Here is a 22,152-nt window from a genome sequence, read left to right as displayed (position 1 = left end):
TGACAGGTCAGTATTCAGAACGTTCAGATAAGATGTAGTATAAGTAAACAAGAAAATACGTTTCAATTCCAGTAAGGTAGCATTGAATACAAATATATTAACTAACTTGAGAGTTTGACATTTTTTTTACTATTGATATTAACAAATTTGAGAGCTTGATATGTTTCTCGTATAGTTTATTTAGCATCATTATCTAACATTGAATAAAACAGAAGGGCAGAGGAACGGAGATAGCGTTATTACTTCTCTTTTTATTACCGTGAATGGTGAGAGTTTCAATAAACCCACGATGATTTGTCTTAATTTGAAGTTGTAAATCACTTATTCTTGGTCGATAATCTGTCGACTTGTTTAATAACATTCTTTCTCCTATTTCAATTTCAACAAACGGGATTGATTTTCTAACACGTAACGTAAGTTCACAGAGATTTAACCATTGAACTCAAATATGATCATTTGTTCAGCAATTTTTATTGTCATAAATTTTCTTTTGGATTTCATTTGAATCTGTTGCTAACATTCTAGTTGCTGTTTAGCAAGGTCTTTGTCGTGACCTTAGTTGCTTGAATGTAGTCCTTCCATCGAGAGACAAAGCATGTACAATCTTCACTGGAACCAGGAAATGAAACAGTTGGACGTTTTACTGTTCTGTTCTGGACGGAAATAATGGGACCAGCGTCTGTCTCGAATGATATGTTGCGTGAGTTGTAAGTAGTACTGCAACCACAGCAGGGTCGTCATCATCTGTGCAGTACTGGGCACATCACTGCAGGCGTGTTGTAACGTCAAGTTAATAGTTCTCATTAGTGTTGATACGTCTCCATCATAACATCATTTAAAAAATAAAAATCACAAAAATACTGAACTTCGAGGAAAATTCAAAACGGAATGTCCCTAATCAAATGGCAAAATCAAAAGATGAAACACATCAAAGGAATAGACAACAAATGTCATATTCCTGATTTTGTACAGGCATTTTCAAATGTAGAAAATGGTGGATTGAACCTGGTTTTATAGCGCTAAAACCTTTCACTTTTATGACAGTCTGATCAAATTCCGTTTTTTTTACAATGATGCGTGAACAAAACAGACATAATAGGTAAAATTGTCAAACTATGGTTATAGCAGTCGTCACTATGTTATAATCTCATTAGACAAACAAGCATATTATAACATTTTAAATGGACGTCAAAAATAAATGAGATCTGAAACACTAAAATAGTTAATTAATAACAAGCATAATATAGACATTCCTGTACACATGAACACGAGTTTCTTGTGATTATTATATGTTAAATATGTAATTATTGAATCAATCGTACATATATATTAAATAATAAGTCGTCTATGCATTTTTAAAAATTCTTACAAAGCCATAATGTAAAATTGACAAACAATATTCCGTATGGGGATTGTTGATCGAAAACTTTTGCTGATGATTAACTCTTGTGTTTTGGTGTCGAATTTGACCTTAACTTTATATTTTCATTGTGTTTTCATTCGTAGGTGATATAGCAATGTTCATGTGTTTCTCTATTATATTTTTTCCATGCGTTCTAATTTGTAGATGATAGTGCAATGGTCAATTTATGTTATCTTTATATGTTCCATATGTTTTAATTCATAGGTGATAGAGCAATGTTCATTTTTTTTCCATATGTTCCTATTTGTAAGTGATAAAGCAGTGTTCTTTTATTTCTTTTTATAATTTTCATTTGTTAATTTATAGTTGTTAAATGATTTGGATTGGCATTTTTTTCTTTCCGAACTGATTGATATTATTTTCCCCCATGTTTTCTTACTTTATTTTTTTTACGGTGTCTACCCTTCGAAATTGCGTAGTTTGATTGTCGAATTCTTCGAGAGGTATGGATACGGTCATTGTACACGGGAAACTGACGGCGAAATAGAGTGCGGGAAAATACAAATATGACAGCAGTATATTCTATAGAGGATTTTGATTTTATCGCCTTAGTATTTCGAAACAATGCAGAGTGCATCGGGGAAAGGGTATACCTAGTTCTATATATATTTACAAATTAAGAAAAATAATTATTTATGAACTAGAAACATTTTCAAATGTTGACACACTTTCGATGAGTATTCATTTTAGGTTTCTATTTTGCAACTCTTTCTTCCTTTCTTTCGTTTTCATATTTCTAATTAAACATATTTACTTTTATGCAATGTTACATTTCTTTACACGGGTGCAGGACATTTCAACAAACAAATTTGATTTACAAGGGGACATTTAAGCTCAGATAAATTAGCCCTGTTTAGTGTTAGAATAATCCGTTCACCTGTATTTTCTATAGCCCTTTTTAGTCGAACCTGGATGGTTGAATAATACTTATGCTGGCTTAATGTTTAAGGGCATACGATACAGTTTTGATCCCGTATTTATATTTTGATTAAAATTCCATATAGACTATTTTTTATCTGATTAATTCAAATATGTAATAAAAAATATACCTTCATGTGCTACTTTTTGAGTAAAATGAGGTCGAAGTTTTGTATATTTGCTCAAAATTCGGGTTTGTGGCCGTATTTTCCCTTTCGAAAGAAAGACATAACTTTTTTGTTTTAAAAGATAATCACAAATTGTTTTTTGTTAAATTATATGCAATTTCTGTATTTTATAAGTATCATAAAAACTTATGCATTTTTTATTCAGAAATAACTCATATTTATCAAAATTTTATGTTCAGGAATGTGGAAAAAAACAAATTTTTGCTCTATTTTTATTTAAATTAAAAAAAAAAAAAATGTATGCATTTACAGTTTGGTTAATCATGGAAATAACGTTATGAACGTTTTTCTGGATAGTTTTATCAAATTGAAAACAATATTTATCGAGCACTTCTATACAGATCTTTATGGCATTTGTATTTAATATTATCCTACCTCCTATACATTCCTAGGAATATGTTTGGTTAAAAGAAACCGCGTGGAGACCGTGTATATTCCATATTAAGTTAGTAGGCGGGATTTATTTCAATACACGATTGTGGTGTTACGTTCCTTTATTAAAAACAACACGGTATAGAGGGAAAATCTTTAAGGTTTGAACAGACGAAGAAACTGATGATTAACAATTGGAATAAATTCATAAAAACACACTTAGAGCTCACAAGTTGTTATTGAAGACTTGATCACTTTGAATGGCCACTAGACTAAATACCTCATGTTAAGATAGTCGGTAAGATAAATGTGTTGCATAGTTTGCTAGAAGTGACCTAATACGACATATATGGGATTTATTGACCCAATATATATCGTATTAGGTCACTAGCACACTATGTAACTTTTATTCTGATGCCATAGCTGCTTTGAAGTAGTAAACAACAACAAACAAACGATGGAAATAATGCTTTTCTTTTCAAATGATCTGATCCTTTATAAACATACACTAACAATACATCATTTGATAAAATAAGGAAGTATAAAATCGGCCTCACATAAGACAGATTTAAAGAGAAATCTTTCAAAATATTGATTTGAAGGCAATTTGCCTTGTAATATGTTCGATTCAAATTCAAGTACAATAAGACGTAATTTGTGAAAGGAATTTTCACTGGCCTTTCTTTGTAGCTCTTTACGTCCTTCCATCCGAACCTCAATCAAATATCACATTTCGATTTTCGAACTTATTTCCTCAATAATTGAATCTTGCATTTATATTTGTCAGCAGAGAAATTGTATTTAAAATATTTTTTACCACAAATAGACATAGAAATGTCATGATTGACAGAAATAATTATCACTAGTAGTCCATTACTAGGATCGCTGATACTTATACATGTAAGTCGATGTGACAGGTGGTAGCTAACTATTTTATTACATGTGTGCAAATAACGAAGAATTGGATTTTAATGTAAATATAAGCAGTACGTTTTACTGTTTCGTCTGGGTCATTGATTAGTCCGACAAATTCACATCCTGCATTGATATCTAGTGATTAACTTCATATAAGGTAGGTCGTTGAATTTGTTATCGTATTCTTTTTCTAGACTAAGTCTTATGTATATGATCATGATGGTTAAACTTTAGCCATTGTGTATACTAGTAAGTTGTATTTTTACGTTTGGTTTCCAGATTTGTTTGCATGGGTTGCGTTCGAACGTGTCTTATTAGTATGTCAGCTTCGATCGAAAAAAAGTTCTGAATTTTCCTATTATAACCGTTGTCACACTCTCCAACTCTCAGGATTAATACATTTACAAATGTAATGCAGACTCACGTTAAACTGAACATAGCGCATAACATAATTGATGTGATACTCATTCAAGGACATTTTTAGCATTACAAACCTTACAAATATAAAATCCGTCTGTCCCGCTTCAGATTAAAATTTTTGGTCAAGAAAGTTTTTGATGAAGTTTAAGTCTAATCAACTTGAAACTTAGTATACATGTTCCCTATGATATGATCTTTCTAATTTTATTGCCAAAACTGAAATTATGTGATAATTCTTAACTGGTAACTAGGTAACCTTGTATTGTAAGTAGAAATTATAACATCCTGTAGTTGAATGTTAATATAGTTTGTAAAAAAAACCACAGGCACACACATGCATGTATTTCCACTCCCATTTCTTCATATCTTTCCTTTCTAACCGGATTTGTTTGTATGTCTCTTAAACTACTAGTGGTTGATTTGAATTATGTAATAAAGAATTTAAATATTTGCTAGCTACGAAATTCTATTGATTCATATCGTATCTTAAGAGACGAAGTTCTAATTAACTCATGTCTTGTCCTTTTGTGGTATTTTGGAAATAAAAATTTAATCAAAAAAGAGAAGAAGTTATTTTAGCTTTGACAATCAAGTTATGCATTAGAAGATTTAAAAATTATAGTATGGTACATGCACAGGGTTTACAGCAAAGACGGTTATAAAATCAGTATATTTTAAAGGGTAGAAATAAGGCCTCTCAGATGAGTGATACCTCTTTCATGAAATAAACACAAATGATAATTATCAAGAACTAATAATGATTTAGAAAAGGTTTCCTAAATTTCTATTGGAGATAGATCATTAATATGATTATATTTGAAATCTGTAATTTTCCTTTATTCTGAAATTTATGATTCACTTATAATTACTTATAGCTTTAGTTCAAATCATGCCATATATTTAAGCATAGAATTACTTTTAAAACGATAAGTTTGATAAGTAAAAAAACAAACCAAAAAACTAAACACAAACACGATAATTATAATGTTTCCTCTGCTTAATGTTGTATAAGCTACATTATAATTTAATGAACAGTGTGGGTATAGAATTTTGCAATATCTTATTATAATTGTATAGGGAGATATATCATATCACAAGGTTTTATTTGTTTGTTTGTTTGTTAGTGTTTAGTTTTTTTAGTTATTTTTGCTTTATTTTATGCTCTGTGTTGAAGGCTTCACTATGACTTTGAGATGAAGAACAGCAATAAAAGCACTGTTCTTTTGCTTTGTGGTTTTTTTCTGTACATCACCGTGGGTTTTCCCGTTTAAATAGTTTTACACTAGTCCTTGTTGGGGCTCTTTATAGCCTGATGTTCGGTGTGATCCAAGGCTCCGTGTGGAAGATTGTACTTTGACATTAAATGGTTTACTTTTACCAATTTTATCTTTGATGGAGAGTTCAAGTGTCTCATTGGCACTTATACCACATCTTCTTATATCTATGTACTAATTTTGTGTCCTGGATGAATATGTTATGAAAGGATTTAGGACGTTTTTAGAAATTGAAATAAAATAGAGCTTATTAAAACAAAAATTATATATTTCTAATTTATTAAGTCAGTTAAAAGTAAAAGATCAATATAAATGTCAAATAATGACATAAGAAAATATAACAAGAAGAAAATACAAAGAAAAGAGTTCATAATTCATAAGAGAAACATACATTATGTAAGATGCAAGATAAGCAAAAATAGTACTAGTCAAGAACCTCATTAGTTATTTGGCACGCGTTTAGAAGGTTATTAGATCGTCGGACAAAGATGTATGTCGAATTGATATTACATCCAAGGTTATAACCATATTCTCAGAATCATGAATATTCAGTAAAACATTAAAGACACACGAGAATGTTCTTGATAACCAATCAAAAAACTGAGATACAAAGATTGACCTATACAAGATACTTATTAAAATTTACAAATCTTTAATTACCTTTTATTTTTAAGATCAGAAATTGAAATTCTTCCAAAAATATTATTCTATTTAATTTTAGAAATAATAATCCTAACGCTTTTCAAAAACAAATAAATACATTTTGCATATTATGAAGCGATAAATGTTTTGGCAACAAATTCCATCGTTTGCAAAAGAAGCCCAATCTTGTCTGGGGAACAAGAATGTCGGGTAATGAATAGTGACTATAAAAGCAAATATAAGTCTACTGCCCGTACATTACAATCCTTGTTCCTACCAGCAAATTGAGTTGTCTTATTTATTTCATTAAAAAGGGTAAGAAGGCGCGAGTCCCACCCTCGCTGCCAAGCCAGTCCACCACAACGACATGTAGTCCCCAGATGTCCAGACATCATTCTACCTACAAGAACCGTAGGAGAACTGAGCAAACGAGAGGAGGCAAAACAACACCATGTCTTTCAATTTAGAAACCACCGAAGACAACCATAATACCAATATTTAACAAGATATCTCCATGTTCAGTATCCACCAACAAAAACATCATAAAACCTCCGTCACAACAAATACCACATTATTACATATCGGTTTTCTATAAAATATGTTTTATAATAGACACATTTTCTAAAGTGTTTTAATGTTTATAGTACAGAATGGCTCTCTTTTTTATATCTATATTTGACTTATAATAATGTTAATTACTAATACATGTAGTTTATTTTATATATTATTGAAAGATAAGACTTATAAAATAAAATAAAATATTGAATTGAATTCCATTTCTATCAAAGTGGGCACATGACACTTTAAGACTCACTCACATGTCGAATTTACCCTACATACCTCTGTTATAAATACAATCAATTTAAAGCACAATTTAATGTAAACTAATTTTTAAAAATTGTCAATGCCAATTTAAGTTGAATCGTTTATTAACACACAAAGCTTTATCTTTATTGATCAAACAAGAAGAAAATTAATGTACTTCAAACTAATAGAATTTGTATGACTTGTTATGCAATAAGGTGATATCCAATCCATTCTTGTTTTGGGTAAAACCAAATGATTTTTTTCTTAATTTGTTAAAATAAGTCTTCAGAGACAGGTTTGAATTAACAAACTTTGCAAAGTTATTTAGCAGGTGATATCCGTCCATCAGATTTGTGCTGAGCTTTGATTTTGTGTTCTCAAATAGATCATGTAAACCATCTCGGATCTGCTGTTGTTTGTCTGTTCGTCCTTTTATTTTGACCTTGGTGTTGTCCGTTTTCAAAATAGTGTTCATCCCTTTTTTATTTTTATTTATTTAAATAACTGCACAATGCCATGTTTTCCCCTGACTGTTTATAACATCTTTACAATTGGATTTTGGATGTGTACTGATTGCTAATTTAGTCTTAAATGCATGTTATTTTACAACTTGTTAGTGGCTTTGAACTAGCTGTCAGTACCTGCGAGTAAAGATGTTTACTTAGTGTCTTTTAGTCGCTGGGGTGTACTAGTACCCGGAAACGTCCACTCTGTGATTTTTGTATTCTATGTGTATCAATTTGACGAATTAAACCCTTTCAAATGATTTTTACCCAGGTTATATATAAGGGGAGGATTGGGATCCCGCTAACATGTTTAATCCCGACACATTCTGTATGAATGTTGCTGTCCCAAGTCAGAAACCTGTAAATACAAACTGTAATTTTGGGGCTTTTTATAGTATGTGCCTTGTACGTTGTTGAAGGCCGTATGGTGACCTAAAGTTGTTAATTTCTATGTCATTGGCCTCTTGTGAAGAGTTGTCTCAATCACACCACATCTTTTTAATATCAAATAAATTTCTTGCATTAAAACATATACGACGAATGGTCGATAAGTCCTATTGAGTCTCTTGTGGTATTTATATTGTGTCGAAGACTTCCTGACCCTACAATGTAAACAGTCAACGAAACAAACACGTTACCTATCAAAACAACTTGAGTGCATAGCTTAAACTGTGCACCAAAAGTAAATATACAGATTGACAAGTATGACCTTGTACGAACATCATTGAAACATCATAGGGTTCCTCTATAGGGTAAATTGATGAGAAACGATATTTCTCACACAAATTCCTCAGTCTCGGTTGGTCATAATCCAGTTTTTATTCAGATAGATCTTCATGCATATATCATCCAGACACCATTCACTAGTTGTATGATTTATCTGGCCAAGTGATCTTTACAAGCATGTGCTGTCTTTTGTCCTTGTTTACGATTTTATTTAAAGCCATAAAATTTATTCGTTTAAAAGAGTAGTTAGTGTCGTAAAACGAGTCTAACAGTAACAGCTAACAACTTGACTGCACCCAATAAACAATAAACCAGTTTCTGATTGTGTCCGCGTGCTCAGTCTTTAGTTTTCTGTTTTATTTTTTGAGTACTGTTCTTTGCCTTTTCAATATTTTGTTTTCTGTCATGTCATTGTTATTTTGTTTTAGACAAATGAGTTTAGAAATCACTTTAATATCTCTCGCTTTTCTTTTTCATTCTGAAGTAAAATAAAATATATTTTCAATGTATTAAAACTGAAAGAAAGCATCGTGGCTTCTTGAGGCGTTAGTACGATTAAAATTTATTTTTAATTATTTAAATGCATATACAGTTAATATGCCATGCTAATAGCACTATTACCACTTACGAATTCGAGATAGCATATTTGCTAACGGTCTCAGATAAGATGTAGCGTTGTTTAACCTCGGTTTACGGAGTCAATTCTAAATAAACCAATTGACAGTTTCGATCTTGCAAAAAAAGAAAACAATACTCTGTTCGGTATTTGTTATGCTCTGCAATGACATTCTTCTTCTTTTGAAATAAAGAAATAAAAAAGTGTAATTCTTTATTTTAGGCAAACCAATAGAATGACAAGTGAAAGCAAGCGAGTTATTTTGGCCTACAGTGGAGGATTGGATACTTCTTGTATACTAGTTTGGCTCATTGAAGAAGGTTATGACGTTATCGCGTTCTGTGTAAGTGGTGCACTTCTATACTTTTCTTTCGACTTTCACTTTTTTAATTATATGCCGATTTTGAAATTTCTTTTCGTTTTTGGTTGAAAATGTCGACATTCTTTCCAAATAAGATCTGGTATCAAATCCATTTAAGTTTAAGCTTTATGGACTTTACTGTCATTTTTTTGTTTTGAAATAAGTTTCAAGTTATGATAGCTTTTATATTTTTTAATCTAAGACACTTTTCCCCCCAAAGTGTTGGCAATAACAGATTTTGTGCATCACAGATAAATTGCATGAAAATAAGCGGATAGAAAAATGTTAATGTAGCATCGTTAGTTGTTTTTAAATTCGTGCTAATTGAACAATTTACTGGTTTTCCTTAGGCAGATGTTGGACAGGAAGAAGACTTTGAAGCAGCAAAGGAAAAGGCAAAAAAACTTGGAGCAAAAAAGGTATTTCTATTTTATTCATTTAAAAGAGTATATTAAGGATACACAAGTAAAAGGCTTAATTTTGATCAAATGTTTGAATACGAATAGTAAAGGTATAGAATACGCGTTCATGAGACAAGAAAAGCTAGAACAATATCAATTTATGAAAGGAAAAATTATTTTAGTGTTGTTCTTCATTTCAATGGTTGTTGGGTGTATTATATAATGAACCATCATGAGGTCATAAGATAAATACAGTTCTTTAATTTGTCTGGAACTTATTCATGATTTATTTTCTGATTGATGATTTTTAAAAGGTATCTACGGTGGCAGAATGCGGCCATGAAAGAAAAAAAAATATGTTGTTCCCTCAAGATACTATGTCGTTCCCTCAAGATGCTATGTCGTTCCCACAAGATGGTTATCTCTTTCCATCAAGATAATATGTCGTTCCCACAAGATAGTTATCTCGTTCCCTCATGATGCTATGTCGTTCCCTCAAGATACTATGTCGCTCCCTCAAGATACTATGTTTTCCCCTCAAGATGATATGTCGTTCCCTCAAGATGCATATGTTGTTCCCTAAGATAGTTATCTCGTTCCCTCAACATAGCAATAAAATTATATTATTATGAGGGAACAACATAGTATATTGAGGGAACGACAGAGCATCTTGAGGGAACAACATAACATCTTGAGGGAACGACATAGTATCTTGAGGGAACGAGATAACTATCTTGAGGGAACGACATAGTATCTTGAGGGAACGAGATAACTATCTTGAGGGAACGACATAGTATCTTGAGGGAACGAGATAACTATCGTGAGGGAACGACATAGCATCTTGAGGGAACGACATAGTATCTTGAGGGAACAACATATTTTTTTTTTCTTTCATGGCCGCATTCTGCCACCGTACCTTAGGTATATATATAATGATTGTCATACATAATTTTTAATTTAATGCAAAGTTAATGAAATCTTATCAATAAATAAAAGTAAATTAGTGTTTGAACTGGACAGTGGTCAAAACCAATTAAAGGAGGAATTGAGGTCAATCCATGCCTTTATTTCAATTAAAAATAAATAACATTCAATCGACATATTATCTATAAAAACTTTTCAATAAAATAAGTGACAAAAGTAAAGATAATATAAAGATAGTATACTTATATCCTAGTTTAGTTATAAAATAAATAAACAAATAATGAGCAAAATTAAATTTGAATTTCCTTATGTATTTGCTTTTTTAAAATATTACTGTTTGAACCGGATTTTTAAAATATTCTCTCAGTCATTTAATTTGTACAAGATAAGTGGTTAATTCGACAATATCATGCTTTCATAGCTATTCTGTCTACGTTTTAACATAAAGTCACTCAGTCCATGTCAAAAATATACCTACTGAACCTATAATTGCAAATATGAGTGCACTATAGTACTCGGAAGTTTGATATTACAAAACAGGTACATGTACATAACTTCTTATCTTAGAAACAGGTACAAATTACCTGTTTATTCAAATTTCAGCTGTTTTTCAATTTAAACTTTTAACAAGGATTCTACGGTGGTGCCAGTTATTAAGCTTTGAAGTCATCAGATACCGAAGTCCAATATTGTTCTTATCTACAAAGTGCCAGCTATACATTTGAACTAGTTTTTTTTAAATAGTTTACGACTTTCTTCTATGTTTTTTTTTACGGGATCCGAGCTGTTATACATTTGTTTGATGTGTTTGTCATTTGCTTAGTGACTTTCCGTTTAGAACTTTCCTCTGAGTTCGGAGTTTGGAACTTTTTTCTATACCTTAATGATAAAGTTGTTATTTTGAAGATAAAGTTGTTCATTGTTATCAACGTCCACCAACAATAATTATGAACTAGCACGTTGGCTTTTTCTTTGAATTATTTCACGTTTGTCATGCCTAGGCTAACTACTTACGGTATGGGTTTTGCTTATCGTTGATGGGCTAACAATGAAGTATTTTAAAAGTTGTTTTACATCATCGTCCCTTGGTGAATAGATAACCCCATGCCAATAATGCTACACCTCCTTATATTTTTTTATATTCTACAAACAATCAGATGTTACTGCTTAAAATGGAGCTAATATAACCTTGAAACTATACAAGCTTACCAACAGTAAAGAACGAAAAATATCCACTTTTGTCATTAATTTTCACTTTGGATCCATCATGATATAACCGAGGAAATTGGCTATTGATAACGTTTAATTCACTTAGATTTAATTTTTCAAATGTATCATTTTTTCATGGTGTACATGTCAAAAGTAATAAGAAGATGTGCTATGAGTGCAAATGAGACAACTCTCCATATCAGCCAAGTCATAATTTGTAAAAGAAAAACCATTATAGGTCAAAAGTACGGTCTTCAACACGGAGCATTTGCTCACACCGAACTGTAAGCTATAAAGGGTTCCAAAAATGACTAGTGTACAACCATTTTATCGGGAAAACCAACCGTATAACCAATATAAAAAACCGAAAAACGAGAAACCCTTATGAACCACGTTTTAATATGTCTTTCTTTTCGTAGATGATAGTTGCTGATGTCAGCAGAGAATTCGTAACAGATTTTATATGGCCTGGTATTCAAGGCAACGTAACTTATGAAGATCGATATCTCCTTGGTACCGCTTTAGCTAGACCATGTATTGCCAAGTAAGTATACTTTCTATTAGTTGTTCTATATCATTAAAACGTTCTGATTTTTTCTTAGTCAATGGATTTGCAACAGAAAAAAAATAATGTTTATCAAACTTTGACAAGCACGAAAAAACGTTTGAAAATTGAAAATATCATACTATTGATAATATTAAAAGGTATAAAAAATAAATAAACTCAGTGACGCTAATTAAACATTTGTTCATTTGCTCTTGAAATCAAATTCAAATTCAATTTTATGTAGTATATTGTACAAACGAAATCATGGTATTTCCACTTTCATATTTTTACCATGACAGAGCAATGATTAAGGTAGCAAATGAAGAAGGAGCTCAATACATTTCCCATGGTGCAACTGGAAAAGGAAATGATCAAATACGATTTGAATTAGCAGCTTATGCATTACACCCTTCCATAAAGGTAAAAAAGCAAATTAGTTCAACTTATTATGTTGGTTTCTTACTGATAATTAATATGTTCTTGTTAAATATCCTCAGACCGTGAAATAAATGTCAACCAAAATGCCAACAGTACATTACAAGTTTATTTCATAAGAGTCTGTACTTTTGATTGACTAAATGCAATCACGAGGTATTCTATATCAAATTGCATTTCTTAATAAAACTCAACATTCATTACAGCACGTGTTTCCCGTGACGACATCACTACAACGCGTAGAAAACAAAAGAACATTTTAATATAATTTGTGCTTCGGTCAACGCTTCTACACACCAATAAAGTTACAAAAAGAAGTATCAATTCTTAAATAACATGTACAGCTTATATCCTTTCAATCCTATAGAACAAACATTTGCTTGATGATTCAATTCAGATAATCTAAATCTAAAAAAAGAAGACATACATGTTAACGTGAAATGCGTATTCATTTTGTAGTTGGACGTAAGGAATCAATAAAAAAAGCATGTGGTTCAGCTTTATATTTACTGAAATAACATTTATTACATTACATATAAAGAATGATTATGTATTATTTATTATTGTAACTGAAAGTAGATTTTCTTTATTCAATTTTAGATTATTTTTCGTAGTAGTATGCAGGAGTTTTTATAAGATCTATATTTAATTTTAGGTAATTTCACCATGGAGAATGCCAGAGTTTTTCAATAGATTCAAAGGACGAAAAGACTTATTTGAATATGCAAAAGTAAGTTGTTATCATCCTGAGAGATGGTATCTGCTATTATTATGAAAATTTAGTGAACTGTTTTATATTTGTTTCTATTTAGATATTTGTGTACGTCTTAAGAGTCAAAGCTGTGCAAGTATAATAGATGGTAACACAAAAAGATGTTTGTTGGAACCATCTTTGGTATTTTGTGAGTAGTTTCACTGTAAACCATTTAACTCCTCTTTTTTAGCACAAGAATACTGTGAAAACACAAATAGATGTTTGTTAATTGAAACAGTCTTTGGTATTGTGTGAGTCGTTTCGGCTGTTGTCTGCTATATATGGTCGGGTTGTTGTCTCTTTGACACATTCCCCATTTCCATTCTCAATTTTATGTTTCACTGTAAAAAAAAATCCGTTTTGATTATATTTCATTTCAATTTTTAAACATTTCTTCCATCTTGTTTAATTATTAAAATTTTGGGGGTCTTTCCCTTAAACAACTTTTTGGAATAATCAATACTATACTTTGTATTATTTGTGAGCTCCACTCGCAGTACCTGTACTTGCTAATTTTTGTTTGAGTCTACAGCTTCGGAAGTCTAGCTGCAAAGTAGTCTAAACATTATCTAAAAATCCAAACCATTTTACTTTGAGGACATCTGAAAGAATTTGGCTTGAAACGAATGATATCACCATGCTTTCATATTTTTTAATCGCTATTTGAAATATTCATGAACAATTTCATTGACCAATTGTGTTAAATTTGTGCACAAAAGAAAAGGTAGACAGAAGATCAGTTATATGACTGAAGGATTAAATTCATTTTGAAATATTACTGTATTATTATTGATTGAAAAAAAGGTATTATCAATGCTTTTTAACTTGTTTTTTCCTTACAGCTTCACAATATTTCACTCCCAGTAAACCCTAAAGCACCATGGAGTATGGATGCAAACCTTATGCATATAAGGTAATTAGTAGAATCACAATAATGCAACTATGTTGAATTTATATCGACAGCCGGTAATATAATGCGAAATTCAAAACAACAGATATTGTGCAGATAGCAAACGTTTTATGGTAAATTTTAAAAAGTGAAACATACTGGTTTAACTGTTCAATTCGTTTTTTCGGACTCCCGAATCAAAAACGTATGACAGCAACGATGTTTTTTATAAATGCAATATACGCTAAAACAAAAGGAGCCTTTTAATAAGAACTAAGAGATTTCAAAAGTTTATGACATATTACTTATTTAAGGCATTTGTTTTAGAATTGTTATTTATTTTATACAAATATTCCTCTTCATAAAGCCTTATGTAAATAGTTATCAAAGGTACCAGGATTATAATTTAGTACGCCAGACGCGCGTTTCGTCTACATATGTCAACCAGTTTGAAAAAAATATTGTAACTTAGAGATTTTCTAAAACAAAGGTACAGTTCATTTATGTTGATCACTCACGTCTGCTTGAAATTATTGAAACGATAAAAAAAAAACGCATTTATTGTTCTATGATATAAAATAGATAATTTATCAAGCTGCTTATGATGCTTACTGGCATCTTTTGTTATGATTACAGCTATGAGTCTGGCGTTTTAGAAAACCCAAATACAGAAGCTCCAAAAGATATGTACCAAATGACAACAGACCCTGAAAAATCTCCAGATGAAGCCGATGTATTAAGCATTGGTTTTGAAAATGGTAAATTCCATCTTATCTTATTTATAAAAAAAAACACAATTTATTTATACATAGTCGATGGTTAGTGGAAATATATCGAAAAGAACAGCAGACAACACAATGAACCCAAGAAAAAATCAGAAGATACACCTGGAACTAGACAATCAATTGTATCATAAAAACAAAAGATTGGGAAACATGAGCGTGTACAATACATGACTGAATTCAAAAGTTCTTCGAGTATGAGCAGTTCCGGCTCAACTGGTGGCTTTTCACAAGTACAATTTTGGAAATAACGCTTAATCCATGCAAAGGCGTCAACGATATAATAAAGAATGAAATTGTGTCTGTTTGTGATATATGTTTTTAAACGGTCTTACATATAATAGATGCATCATCATAGATAACTTGTACTTTCCTATTTCTAGGTATTAAGCTTACTTAATAGCTGAACCTGTACTATAATGTGCATTGTCATTTATATCTTTCTTTTCTGAAACATGATTTTATTACTGCAACTTATTGGGATGTATTACACTAAAATATAATACGTTATTGATGCTGAAAATAGTTCCATTTATTCAGAGTGTTAGGCTATACTATAAATAATTGCTTACGTTAATCACAATTCTAGTCTGATAATCACTGTTTCACAGCTTACTGACAGACAGTTGATATCAGTTTGATGTTCATTTTTCACGGATATTATCTTGATTAGTTTTTTCCCTACAATATTCGTGGTTTTGCCTTTATATAATTTGAACATGTGATTACTTTTATGAAACATTTTTTAACAAAATAAGAAATATAAAGTCTATTTAATGGTATTCGAGGACGAAATATTTGAAAATTCAAAACCTTAAACAGACGTTGAAAGAGCTGATAAAAACAATAGGGACATAATGTATAGCCAAATCTTGACAAGGATTCAGAGCTTTGCATTAGCGAGATATATTTCTTAACTTTAAATGATTTAATTTTTTTATTTAACAGCCAGCTTTAATCTAGTAGTATCAATAGGCTTTAACTGCAACTTCCATATTCGATTCCAAACTGGAAATCTGCAGAAGACCATACAATTCTAAAAGACAATACTAATTACAGAATCTATACATCAATGACATAATTAAAGCTCTATCATGTTTTTAGATTATGTGCAGTTCTTTTTTATAATATTTGTTTTATGCCTAAAGGAGTACCAGTAAAAGTAACCAATCAGAAGACAAAGGAATCCATGACTGATCCTTTAGAACTTTTCATTTATCTTAACAAAATAGGGTAAGATATAATGGGTTGAAACAAACTGAAACATCCTGTATAGTAGAATTATATGACTGGTAACATGCACATTCGTTTCGTAAAATGCTATTTACAGATACAAATACTGACTAAACAAGTAAATTTGTAGGGTGTAAATGCTTAAGCCTTTTTTTTTGGCGTTTTACCTATAATGTCTGTTTGTTTTTCTCACACATTGTTTGCATAAGGAAATGCCTTTACCAAGTCAAGAATATGACAGTTGTTTTCCATTCGTTTGAACAATTTGAGCTTTTGATTTTGCCATTTGAAAAAGGAATTATCGATTTGAATTTTCTTTTGAGTTCGGCATTGTTATTATTTTACATTTTATGACTTTTAAGTTCCACCTGGAACACGGTATCCCCCTAAAATGGAAACTTTCTAACTTGTGATAATTTGGATTTTTTATGTGCTCTCATAAATGATTTTTGGCAACATCTAATTATTGCTTTATTTGAATTATTTCTCTCAGAGACAAAAAAAAAAAGCATTAAAGGACAAATATTTTCTTTTCATTATTTACTTTATAAATAAAATCAAAATTCCATTAGATAGAAACTTGCTTGTTCAGCTGATGATTACGTAAGGGCAAACTAAAAAGACTTTCTACTTATTTATGGAGACAATGGGATACATATTGGGCTCATTGATGTTTAAATCTTTGACGACTTTTGTTCAAACTTTTTAATATAGTCAGTATGCATAATCTGAGTATATGAGTTTCCAAAATAAATAAATGTTAGATCTCGCGTTTTAAAATTGAAAATTTAACCGTCTCGAGTGGTTACGTATCGTATCACACTTAATGCTGTGGTATAATCTACATATACAGGTCATATATAGAACAAACACATTCCCAGTGGTCATCTATAATTGGCTTTGAAATGATAATATGCGAAACAATTAATTCAGATAATGAACAAAATATTAAACGAAAGACAATATGATACACAATTACACATCATCAAATGACTACCGAATTACATACATTTGGCTTCAAAAATGCACAAATAGAATTTTGAAGGGTCAAACATGTTGATTACCGCCACCACTCTTTTTACCCTGTGACATGGTGTAACATTGTTTTTCATTGTAGAGGTAAACATGGAGTAGGTAGAATCGATATTGTCGAAAACAGGTTTATTGGAATGAAATCAAGAGGTAATTTCTTTATTTATTTAAACTTGTCTCAAATGACATAATTTACTAAATCTTGATATAAACCACATGTGATATATTTTCATTTTGTTGCAAGATGTAGCTATCAGGAAAGGAGGAGCGAAAGATACCCGAGGGACATTCATACTACTATGTCGAAGACAAATTGTCAATGCAATAACTAAAAAAAGAAAGACCAATAGATAAAAAAAAATTGTACAAAAAACAAAACATAGAAGACTGAGCAACACCACCACCACCAAAAATGAGGGTGATGTCAGATGCTTCGGAAGGGTAAGCAGATCCTGTTGTGCCACCCGCCGTGTTGGTCATTGTATTACAAAACCGGTAACAAGTTTATTTCGGTAGATCACATTCGTTATTATATTGTTTGCATTCCTCGGTTTTCCCCCTAAAACTTAACATTTCTGTTTCAGGCGTTTATGAAACTCCAGGCGGTACAATACTTCTAGTAGCACACACGGATATAGAAGTTTTTACAATGGACAGGGTATATTATTTTAACTTATTTAAATGATTATAAACATCAATTTTAGAATATGGGACACATTTTGAGTGAGCTACATGTCTGTTAACCTTGATTTACCATTTAACATACTATGTTGAATGACAGACACAGTTTCCATGATGTGCAGTGTGATTTTCCTAATAAGTTAAATTGTATTGATGAGATATTGTAAAAATAATTTACTGGACAAAACATCATATTCACAGATTCTGTACAACTTAAAAATATAAACAAAATATACAGCCAATAGCTAGCAAATGAGATCAAGACTGGCTCTTTGAGCTTAGTTTATCCCGTTACAACGAGTGTTCAAACCATTTGTATGGTTCTCAATCCTAGACAACGTAATACAAACGGCAAATATTATGTGCAAACAAATACATTACTTACAAGAACGTAACACAGCAACACTATATTAAGTTAATGAATGCATTCAATAAACTATATCGATTTAATTAATCGGATGACCACAATATAAAACTGTGTTATTTGTTTCAGTTTTTCGATATATAGTTTTAATAGTCAAATAAATATTGAAAAAGTCAGCATACTTTACAAAATTTCTATGTTTAATTTCTTTGAATGAAATGCACAAAACAATGAATATAGCCTAACATATTCCTAAAGACAGTCCGTTGTCTTCATTGTTTACTGTTTCAATATTTGTCTAGGAAGTAAGGAGAATAAAAAGAGACCTTGATATCAAGTTTGCTGATCAAGTATACAGAGGTAAGGTATTAAATTCTTTTAATGATATTATTTCACCTATTTCCCGTCTTTTGGCCTTCATTCTGGCAAGTGTAGATGTTCAATTGACGTTTTCTACAGATTTTAGCTATCCTTTTTATTACTGTAACATATGGGCTTCAAAATTATTGTGATTATGTATCCTCAACCTGTGGTTTTCGTCAGATGTTGATTCTTTAATAAAAATATCCCCAATATCTTCAGTCACTATTATCGACTGCTGTTTTTCTTATTCTATAAAAATCCTTTTACGCTCTATACTTTTTGCGCTTTTCCCCATGCTAAATTTGTTATGAATTATTCGTTTCACAGATGATATTGGATATGTTCCTTATGTCGTAATAACAATTCCGTTCCCTCTTCACAAATTTTATATACTGGATGTGTACTCAAAGAGGAGCGAAAGGTACCCGAGGGACAATCAAACTCATAGATCGAAAATAAACTGACGACACCATTATGTAGCATTTGTGTATATTTTTTCAAATTGTAATTTTAGGATTTTGGTTCAGTCCTGAATGTGAGTTTACACGTACGTGCATACAGAAGAGCCAGGACGGTGTAACAGGTTCTGTTAATCTAAAAATCTACAAAGGTTGTGTCTACGTTCTTGGTAGAACGTCACCAACATCTCTCTACAATGAGGAATTAGTTAGGTAGGTCAAAAACCAGTAAACACTTTCTTTTTATAAATCATTTGATAAATATTTGTCACTTATGTAATTTGATAGCTCCAATAAAGAGTGCAAAATAATAAATAATTTTACAGGGACAAGGTTCGGAAAGGAAAATAATGTATCTGACCAGAACATATTGTAGACATGATGCAAAATATAATCAGACATAATAAGATTGAAAACGACGGAAATAACATGAACTACAAACGGAGTGAAATCATGTGCATGACCAGGGTTTGCATTTCCCGACATGCATTTCCAAAGCTTATTTGCACTCGAGACAACACAAACGAACAATTAAACATAGCTCTTGTAAACGAAATTAGATACCTGAATATAAGTTCACCTCTGCATATATATATAACTGAAATCATTTCTTCGAAAGGTAAATACACCGATTTGTGGAATAAATATGTCTTACTAGGGTAAAATATGATGGATTTATCATACTCGTGATGACAGTTAAAAAGCTGTGTTCTTCTTTGTAGTATGGATGTTCAAGGTGATTATGAACCAACAGATGCAACCGGTTTTATCAAGATAAATGCTTTACGGTAAAATAAAATAACACATTTAGTATACGTATAAAAAGAGCAACATATTGTTTGTTTTTATTTAAGTACTAGGAACAAAAAGACGTTTTATTGCGCCCAAAAATTGAAATAAATATAAACAAAGGTAACAATCGTCTAAGGTATTGAACCGCTCCTATAAGGATTCATTACTTTCTATATGTAACATTTAAAAAAAAAGGCATTCATTGCAATTTTGTCATTAGTTTGATTAAAGTCAGTCATTCCTTGTCAAAAAAAACCCATAGCATGGTGTTTTTTTAAGAATATCAACATACTTTAATTGCATATAAGAGTGCATCGGTTCCTGGAAGTACAAAACAAGGTTTATCTTACCTGATAAAAAGGCGGCAAATTATGCCCTTTTACTACATATAACTTTTTTATTATAGAAAATGAAACTTTCAACAATAATTCCAGGTCTTTAAGCTTTCAAATCATACCAAAAATTACTTAAATATTTGACATATTTTTTAAATTGATAGCTTTTTTTACATTTAAAATCTCGTTTGGTCGTAGAATATAAATTCCCCAAAAATTAAGACAATAACAAAATTAAGATAAAATGTTTCTGCTGACACAAAACAAGATATTTCTTTTAGTGTGACCTACAGAATTAGACTATTTACCGGATTTGTAATCACATCAGCAACACGACGGGTGCCACATGTGGAGCAGGATCTGCTTACCCTTCCGGAGCACCTGAGATCACCCCTAGTTTTTGGTGGGGTTCGTGTTGTTTATTCTTTAGTTTTCTATGTTGTGTCATGTGTACTATTGTTTTTCTGTTTGTCCTTTTCATTTTTAGCCATGGCGTTGTCAGTTTGTTTTAGATTTATGAGTTTGACTGTCCCTTTGGTATCTTTCGTCCCTCTTTTACATTATACAATAAAGACACTAATAACATGGATAAATGAATGACTTTTTCTTTTTCATATTTTCAGACTTCGAGAATTCCAGCGACTTAGAAGTTTGTCCAACAAATAAGCAGCATATATTATTCCTTGATGTGTGTTTTTAAATGACATAATTCTTATTCTTAGTTTCAATACCCTCAAACCAAGATAAACTTGTAGTTTCGTTATGTGTTTTATATTTGCTTATCATAGTTATTAAAATTTGGAATAAAATTATATTCGTATACCAATTGTATTGTGTTTCAAAGGTATCTTTGTAGATTTATTACACTTGTGTCAATAATATTTGCATGGAACATCTACTATAGATGCGAATCCAAAATCTTATCCATCAGCTAAAGGACTTACAATTTTCCTATTCGTTTTTCTACTTAGACGAAAATTAACACTTTGTCTATATTCTGAATCGACTAGAACGGTTCTATTTTCAGGTTCAGAGAGTGTTCTTATTTATGTTATTTAAAACTGTTCTACAGTAGAACACTTATTGACAGATGTACACTAGAAATTCTACACATGTGTGAACTAGAACACATTTGTACAGCTGAGTTCTAGCTCTAGGAAAAAGTAGTTTGTCGATGTTTAAACCTCATAGATCAAGGGAAAAAATCATTGACAAGATCACATACAATATCTTGGGGAATTGGGTGAACTCCAAAGCAGCGCCAAATGCGTAGACAAGACGTAACAATCGGAAATGAGATGGAATCGGTAAAATAAGAAGATTTTCTAACAGTTATATCCATTGTTTCATCCGAACTACACTTCCCTAGAACAGATCCTGTTGTAGAATTTCTTTCACTAATGTAAAGAAATTATGTCACTTCAAATTATATACTTGTTAATATGTTCTTACCAAGAGCTAAGAAGTTTGGTTTAGTCAGATATTTCGGAGGAAATTTTGAATTGTACTCTCTCATGTTTGCAACACTGTTATTCATTTATATATGCAAGCCCAAACTACGCTTAGTCGATTTTGTGATTTTAAATTTCATTCAAATAATCATTATCTGATGTATACGTTTAATCTGAATGAATAAAGATAACAAGTGAATGATAAACTTAAAGTGTCAAATAAGCCATCGCTTATCTTTATCTTAAAGATAAATGATTAAGCAACTAGTTCCATTTTTGAAATTGCTCTTTTTCTCTTGCATTCTAAACCATTGATCGAAATGTGCTCTGATAC

General features: G+C 31.1%; 1 protein-coding gene across 4 annotated transcripts in view; it reads left to right on the top strand.

The window, feature by feature from the left end:
• Positions 1-393: 393 nt before the first annotated feature.
• Positions 394-22,152, top strand: part of LOC139513064 (argininosuccinate synthase-like) — a 70,220-nt gene continuing 48,461 nt past the window's right edge. The window contains exons 1-15 of one of the 4 annotated variants that reach the window (XM_071301179.1): positions 394-413; positions 9,030-9,150; positions 9,519-9,587; positions 12,122-12,246; positions 12,549-12,669; positions 13,340-13,414; positions 14,281-14,351; positions 14,964-15,085; positions 16,258-16,342; positions 17,460-17,524; positions 17,959-18,032; positions 18,722-18,779; positions 19,297-19,453; positions 19,963-20,028; positions 20,991-21,189. In XM_071301179.1, the coding sequence (XP_071157280.1) occupies positions 9,043-9,150; positions 9,519-9,587; positions 12,122-12,246; positions 12,549-12,669; positions 13,340-13,414; positions 14,281-14,351; positions 14,964-15,085; positions 16,258-16,342; positions 17,460-17,524; positions 17,959-18,032; positions 18,722-18,779; positions 19,297-19,453; positions 19,963-20,028; positions 20,991-21,033 (1,239 nt within the window). In that variant the 5' untranslated portion in view covers positions 394-413; positions 9,030-9,042 and the 3' untranslated portion in view covers positions 21,034-21,189. The other 3 variants (XM_071301181.1, XM_071301178.1, XM_071301180.1) reach the window with 3 other exon arrangements.

This window comes from Mytilus edulis, chromosome 2 (genome assembly GCF_963676685.1).
Source record: "Mytilus edulis chromosome 2, xbMytEdul2.2, whole genome shotgun sequence".
Classification (NCBI taxonomy): domain Eukaryota; kingdom Metazoa; phylum Mollusca; class Bivalvia; order Mytilida; family Mytilidae; genus Mytilus; species Mytilus edulis.
Note: the sequence above shows the minus strand (reverse complement) of the source record. Positions and strands in the feature narration are given on the sequence as shown.